The sequence below is a fragment of the Eubalaena glacialis genome, chromosome 3, assembly GCF_028564815.1.
Source record: "Eubalaena glacialis isolate mEubGla1 chromosome 3, mEubGla1.1.hap2.+ XY, whole genome shotgun sequence".
NCBI lineage: Eukaryota > Metazoa > Chordata > Mammalia > Artiodactyla > Balaenidae > Eubalaena > Eubalaena glacialis.
The window spans coordinates 146,015,006-146,023,058 of record NC_083718.1 but is presented as its reverse complement, the minus strand read 5'-3'; the positions used below and the strand labels follow the sequence as shown (position 1 = coordinate 146,023,058).

At 44.8% G+C, this 8,053-nt stretch overlaps 1 protein-coding gene across 1 annotated transcript; it reads left to right on the top strand.

The window, feature by feature from the left end:
• Positions 1 to 7,261: 7,261 nt before the first annotated feature.
• Positions 7,262 to 7,732, top strand: LOC133088541 (large ribosomal subunit protein uL23-like). Its single transcript, XM_061186527.1, has one exon. It carries the CDS (start codon positions 7,262 to 7,264, stop codon positions 7,730 to 7,732), a length of 471 nt encoding a protein of 156 aa, XP_061042510.1.
• Positions 7,733 to 8,053: the final 321 nt, after the last annotated feature.

Below are 8,053 nucleotides of genomic sequence, written 5' to 3'. Positions count from 1 at the left end.
TCATCCATTCACCCTGATAGGCGGGTAATTGCATTCTTGAGTCACAGCGTCTGGTCTTTTTTGAACACCTTCACTGCTAAGCAGTGTATACAAAGAACAAGATCCAAATGCTGCAGAATTGATTCTTCCGCCCTCACCAAGAGGCACTGCTCCAAAGCTAGTTTAATTATAGGTGTTTAGACGTATGGAGATGAATACCTAGGGAACAACTAACTGTTCTACAGCACTGCTCTGGCAAGCGTGTACTTTCTTTTCTATTTTTTTTTCCACTTTTCATTTTAACAAACAGTCAACTGTGTGCTGCACATAAGTGATCTGTAATCAACAAAACAATAAAATGCCAAGTGTTAGGAAAAGGTCAGGGGAGGGTTTTCAGACAGGAGCCTGGAGCCACAGCATGGCCTGGAATGGCGAGGCTGTCATTTCCATTGGAATTCCAGGGTCAGTTCACTTCTAGGCTACTACCAGTATACCCTTATGGAAACTCAGATATGTTCAACAAGCCACTCTCTACCTGCCTGTAAAGATCACTGAAAAATGGCCTTTAAATGTGGGCCTACATTATTTGAAGTTTCTGAAGGAGTAGCAGCTATGGAGGCCAACAGATGTGGGTTTGGATCTCATCACTACTTAGGAGATGTGTGATGGTGAGCAAGTCGGTTCACCCCTTGGAGCTTCAGTCTCACTGCCTGAGAGTGACAGTGCCTACCTATAGGGGCAGATGTGAGGCTTGATTGAAAGAACAAATGTAGGCACTTAGCATAGTACCAGATTCTTAGTGATATCTAGGAGCAGCTACAATTCATTCATTCGTCATCCATCCACACAATCAGCTTTTACAGAGTGCTGACTTCGATTATTCAGAGGCAGATTTATGCACAAAGGCATTTGGAAAAGACAGGATTTTTGAGGATAGTGGAGCCATGGAATGGATAACCACTGAACTGGTTTAATTTCCCCCTAGATGCAGTACACAAGGACGGGGAGGAAGGGGGACTCCTTTCTCTGTGTGCTGGCCATATGCCTGTTTCGTCTCAGGTCCCATTTCTGCCCTTCTCTGCCTAGGACCCCAAAACCTGCTTTTCTCATGTCCTTTTGCCTGGTGGCTTTTGCTTCAGTTTTATCAACAGAAGACCTGGTAGGACATTGCAAAGCAGGAGGAAGAGAGAAGGAACTTACTTCCGGCTTCCGGTTTCTGCCAGAATCTTTCCAGCAGCAGTGTAGAGCTAGGATCTCCAGCATCTTTTGGCAGTTTCCTCTCTTACAGTGCAAAGCTTCTTTCTGGATCCTGGGGCCAGAACTAAGCAGGTCCCCCACAATCTCAGGACCAGCCAAGTGGTGGCCCCTGAGACCCCAGCACCAGCCATACAGTATTAGCTCTGCATTCTCATCACCAACCTATGGAATTCTTCCACAGCTCAGCACCACAGCCCAGCACCTGATGTCCCAGCACAAGCCATGCTGTGACTTCTCTTTGGTTCCAGCCTCAGCAATCCCTTCTCACTGATTCCAGCATGGGCTGCTCCCCCAGCCCCGTGGCAGTACAGCTCAGCTGGAGGGGGCTGCCTGGCCTTCCTTCCATTCACTCAGCCCTAGGTGTGGTAGCTGTTTCTAGTACTTACTAATCTCTGACCTACCTCACCTTTCCCTTTTGTTCTTTCAACCTTTCAAACTGTTTATAACGAATCCCCTGTATCAAACTCCCTCTTTTCCCACTGGACCCTGACACCCTGTACACCCTGCATATTTGAACATGGACACTGAAACCTGAGGGGGAGGGGAGATTAAGGAAGTTGTTTTGAAAGACAGCACCCTTTAATCCAATAATTCTACTTCTGCAAGTCTTAAAAGTGACATCAGCTAACTCCATTCTTCCCTCAAGCTTCACTTACATGTCACCTCCTCAGAGAGGCTTTTTTGGCCTCTGAACCTAAATTCTTTGCCTTGCCATATCAGTCTGAATCTTTCTTTCACGATACTCATCATGATTTGCAATAATCTAATGTTGTGATTCTATTTGTCTTTCGCTCCATTAGGTAAAAGCTCAATAAGAGCAGGAACTGGGTCTCTTTGGTCACTGGTCTTTCTAGCACCTGGGAAGGCATACCTTGTACAGGTGCTCAGAAAAAAATGAACGGCCAAAGATGTTCATCGTGGCATTGTTTATACTTAATGAAAAGCAATAAACACCCCACATACCCACTATGATGAAAGTGGATAAGCATATGAAGAATCCATTCAATGGATCAACATAACCACCATATTTAGCCTGATATAAAGGTTTCTTGATGTGTGGTCCATGCGCCACATTCCTCAAAATCGCCACAAATGGTTGTTAAAATTCAGATTCCCAAGCACCAACCCCACATTTTCATAAGCTCTTCAGGTCATTTTCATGCACCCTGACTTTTGGGAATCCCTGGACCAACCAGGATTCATGTAAATTGCAGAGATCTTGCATTAACTTGAAAAATGTATTTTACCATGTTGGTTGGGCAAAACAAAAGTAAAGCCAACCAATCAAATAAACAAAAAACAAGGACAAGTATATAATTCAATTAGATAAACAGAGAAGTAGATATGTAGGAAGGTAAACAGACAAACAAAAAACTAATATAACAACTTTTAAAAAAATCATAGAAAAAGAACTATAAGGAAATATACCAAAACACTTTTCTTTGGGGAAGGGCTAAAATCACTATTTTGTCTTTGTCTTTCTGATTTTCCATATTTTCTGAATATCTGATAATTGGCACGTATTTTGCAATGGAAAAATACCAAACCAAATCATCTCTAAAAAGAAAAAAAAAGAGGGCTTCCCTCGTGGCGCAGTGGTTAAGAATCTGCCTGCCAATGCAGGGAACACGGGTTCGAGCCATGGTCCGGGAAGATCCCACATGCCACGGAGCAACTAAGCCCACGCACCACAACTACTGAGCCTGCGCTCTAGAGCCCTTGAGCCACAACTACTGAGTCCATGTGCTACAACTACTGAAGCCCGCATGCCTAGAGCCCGTGCTCCGCAACAAGAGAAGCCACTGCAATGAGAAGCCCACGCACTGCAAGGAAGAGTAGCCCCCCCTCGCCGCAACTAGAGAAAGCCCGCGTGCAGCAATGAAGACCCAATGCAGCCAAAAATAAATAAATAAAATAAATGTATTAAAAAAAAAAGAGAGAAGAAAAAAGAAAAGAGATTTTCAGCAGATCACCCAGTCCAGCTGAAAACGCCAGGTCAGGCTCTCTGACCTCTCCTTCCCTGGGTTCCTTGGGCTGTTTCTCCATCATTACTTGTCACCCATAGGGCATGTGATGTGATCATTTCCTTAAATCTTACCCCGTCTGCACTAAAAGCAGAGATTGGCAGCTGGTAAGCCATTGAAATTTCATACTTAAGACATCAAAGCTGGCAGCCTTGCTTTCAATTCCCCCCAGCTCATCTTCTCAGGAGAGAAGTTTCTCAGAAGCACTTGATCCCTTGAAGTTATTGGGCACCACATTTAGCCAAAGCCCTGCTCAGACTAGAGAGGCAAAGTTGGAGAGAACCCACGCACAGTGTATTAAAGGCTTGGGTATGCAAGTGACGTGGAGGGAAAAAAGAAACCAAGCAGCCGATCCCCTCAGAGCCCCTTGAGTCCAATTCCTGACAGACTGCACAGTTATTGTCATGGGAGGAAGCGAAAAGACGGCAAGTATGGCCGGTGTTAATCTTTGGAGAGACTCTCGCTGCAGCCAAGCCCGGAGCCTACCATTATCCAGGAGCAGCATAATGGCACACTGTTAGGCTGTCTCCCAGGAGGAGAATTTTAGGGGAGCCCTCTGACATCCTTAAAATAGAGTCCAGCTCAGCTGAGCTGCTGGCTGGGGACGATGCTTCCAGCCCGCTGCCAGCTCTTGAGCTGGCAACTCTGCACAGAGACCACAGGCCTTCATCCTCAGCGCTCCATAAAGACAGTCACTTTCCCAGGCAGGTGGAAGAAAATGATCCTGATTTCCTATAAGGTAATAGGCAAAAGTGCTCCCTGACAGCAGAATCAGGCCATAACAGCCAAAGCACCACCTCAGAGCAGATGATTTGACAGGCACTGACAAAGCCCAAGTGCAGTCAGCAGGCCAGCCCGCCTCTCTCCCAGACAATGAAATTACCTACCGTAAAGACCTTGGCAACGGCCCCTTCGCTGGTCTCCACTCCGATTTTCCTGCTACTTTAATCCATCCTAACATAGGTAAACCTCCCCAAAGCCCAGATTTCATCGGGTTCAAAAACCAAGAGCTACAGAATCGAGGACGAATTTCACAGCCTGGCATCCAAGTCCTTTCATATTCTAGCTCCAACCAGTATTTTTTAATGTGTAATAATAATAGCAATCAACCTGTCTTGAGTGCTCACTATGTACTAGGCAATATTCTTAGGGTTTTTTACAAAAAATAATTCATTTAGTTCTCAAAATAACCCCATGGTGATTAACAGATACACACTACTATGTATAAAACAGATAACAAGGACCCACTGTATAGCACAGGGAACTATATTCAATATCTTGTAATAACCTATACTGGAAAAGAATCTGAAAAAGAATATATATGTATAACTGAATCACTTTGCTGTATACCTGAAACTAACACAACACTGTAAATCAACTATACTTCAGTTAAAAATAAATAAATAAATAAATAAGAAAACAATCAGCCCCATTTTACAGATGAGGAAACTGAGGCACAGATAGATTAAATAGGTCAAGGAACTCACCTGAGGTTATACAGCTAATAAGTGGGAGAACCAGAGCTGGAACCCAGCAGTGTGACTTCTTCACACACAGCCCACATGTGCACACCTATAACCCCCATGCTTCCAGTCATCCCTGGAAGGAATGGTGCCCCTGCCAGCCGAGCCGGTCTGAACACTTTTCTCTAAATGTGTCTGCCCTACTCCCCTTGTCCCTCCTCCCCATTGAGTAAGCGTGATGTGTTGGTCCCCAGGCCCATGGCCAGACATGAGCATAGGGCAGCCTTGGATGGAGGGAGGTGCCCCCAAAGGAGCCCAGAGGGGCCTGTATTTGACTGACTGTGCTTCAGGGCCATGGGCTCCCTACTGAATCTTGAAAGAGGACGGTTCATTCAGGCCCCTCAGTAATAAAATGAAGAGACTAGTCCTGCCCCATATAGTTGGAAAGAAGGTTCAGTGAGAGAAGGGTGAAAACGGCTTTGGAAACTTATGATTGCATCTTCCTTTGAACTCCCACAGCATGCTTTACTAACATCTCCTTTTCCCTTCACTGTGCCTATTAGCATCTTGGTTCCTCTCCAGGCCCCCCTCCCCAGCTGCATATTAAAGAGGCAGGCACATCACTAAGTGGGTTGTGTGGGTATATTTCCTTGCAAAGGGGGGAGGCCTTGGGTGCTCTGAAATCAGCTGTCCATGTACTTGTGGGAGCTCATCTGCTGCTGTCCTTAAAGTCTTTAGGGTGAAATGCTGCGTCAGGAGCTGACTGCAATGTGCCCAGCCCTCCCCTCCCTACACCCTCTGCCCCTGTTCAACACCGCCCATGTGAATGTGACGTGGTTTTGGTCTCCAGACACCCATCCAGAGACGGTTTCCTACTGTCCTCCTATCCTATAAGAATGGGACATAATTTTTAAAAACTGGATTTACACTTTAAATGGGTGAATTGTGTGTTATGTGAATTATATCTCAATAAAGCTGTTTTTAAAATAAGAGAAAGCAGGGCTTCCCTGGTGGCACAGTGGTTAAGAATCTGCCTGCCAATGCAGGGGACACGGGTTCGAGCCCTGGTCCGGGAAGATCCCACATGCCACGGAGCAACTAAGCCCACGCGCCACAACTACTGAAGCCCGTGCACCTAGAAGCCATGCTCCACAACAAAGAGAAGCCACCACAATGAGAAGCCTGTGCACCACAACGAAGAGTAGCCCCCGCTCGCCTCAACTAGAGAAAGCCCTCACGCAGTAGCGAAGACCCAACGCAGCCAAAAATAAATAAATTAATTAATTAATTAATCTGTGACTCTGTAAAAAAAATAAATAAATAAGAGAAAGCAGCCATAGACAATGTGTAAATAAGTAGGCGTGGTTATGTTCCAATAAAAGGTCACATACCAAAAAAACCAACAACCCACAACTGATTTCAGGCTTCATGCTAATCACATGGGGTGGTTGCAGGGGGCGATGGTATATTGGCAAGAGCCCAGGACGTGGAGTAAGACAGACCTCAGTTTGAATCTTGGGTCCTTCCACTCATAGAGTGTCCCTGGACATGTGACTTTGTTCCCTAAGTCTCAATTTCCTCTGCTGAGAAATAGTGATGAGACTGCCTCCTTTTGTTGGGAGGGTTAAAGTTCAAGACATTCACAATATGCCTGACACAAATAGGCACTCAAAATTGGCACTTCCTTCCTACACCAGCATGGTGGCTTAGGAAATGGAGCAGCCCGCATCCCTGCCCGCAGCTTCCCAGTTTACTGGAGCTTATGGAAATGTACATTTCTATATGTACATATACAGCAGCATGGGGCAGGTAAACAAGTCTAGCAAAGCATGTGAGATGGGGCACCAGATACAATATGGAGTGAAGGGCAGTCAGGGATGTCTTCTCAGGGCCCAGAGGGAGTAAAGCTTGAGAGAAGTCTTGGCAGATGAAAGGACACAGACTCTACGTCAGACAACATGGTTCTAATCCCTGCTCTGCTCCAATTTTCGGTGTGATCTTGACAAAGAGACGTCACCTCTCTGAGCTTTGATGTCTGTTCTGAAAAAAGAGATAATAAATAACACAACTTGCAGGATTGTTGTGAAGTTTACAGGAGATAATGAACAAATGTGTTTTGATGGCTAAGCTTCAAATGAATTTAGGGACCAAGCTAGATGTCAGATTAGGGGGAGTCATAAAAATAAAAATGCAAAGATCTGTGACCAACTAGGGCCTACTGAATAGCACAGGGAACTATACTCAGTATTTTGTAGTAACCTATAGGGAAAAGAATCTGAAAAAGAACATTATATATATACACACACACATATATATATATGTGTGTGTGTGTGTGTATATATATATATAACGGAATCAATCTGCTGTACACCTGAAATTAACACGACACTGTAAAACAACTATACTTCAATTAAAAAAAAAAGATCTGTGAATCTCTAATAATATACCAGGGAGTTGGAAGAAGTAGTTCAGTGTGAGTGTATGAGCACATGTGCATACTTGTATCTGTATTTAAAACAAATCCAGCTTTTCACGAAGATGGCGCCGAAGGCGAAGAATGAAGTCCCTGCCCCTCCGAAAGCCGAAGCCAAAGCAAATGCTTTGAAGGCCAAGAAAGCAGTGTTGAAAGGCGTACACAGCCACAAAAAAAAGAAGATCCGGACGTCACCCACCTTCCGACGGCCCAAAACACTGCGGCTCTGGAGGCAGCCCAAATATCCTCGGAAGAGCGCCCCTAGGAGAAACAAGCTTGACCACTATGCCATCATCAAGTTCCCCCTCACCACCGAGTCAGCCATGAAGAAAATAGAAGACAACAACACACTGGTGTTCACTGTGGATGTCAAAGCCAACAAGCACCAAATTAAACAGGCTGTGAAGAAGCTCTATGACATTGACGTGGCTAAGGTCAACACCCTGATCAGGCCTGATGGAGAGAAGAAGGCATATGTTCCACTGGCTCCTGACTGTGATGGTTTGGATGTTGCCAACAAAATTGGGATCATCTAAACTGAGTCCAGCTGACTAATTCTGAATATAAAAGTTTTCACTATAAAAACAAACAAACAAACAAACAAAAAAACCCAAATCCATTTAAGGGAACTTACTCCTAATCAAGGCCCAGGGGAAGCTAGGTGGACTCAATGGCTCCATGTCATTGCAGCCATCCTCCTCCCCAGCCTAACACAGATTTATAGAGTTTATTTTTCTTAAGTTGCTCTAAGTGCTTCAGCTGTACTCTTTGATTTAGCTTTATGACATTCCGATGCAGTTAGAGGCAGGTGGTATTATTTTCATTTTATCAATGCAGCTATTAAGCGTGAGAGGAGA

Coding starts and splice junctions, on each gene's coding strand:
- LOC133088541 (XM_061186527.1), top strand. CDS start 7,262: ATGGCGCCGAAGGCGAAGAATGAAGTCCCTGCCCCTCCGAAAGCCGAA.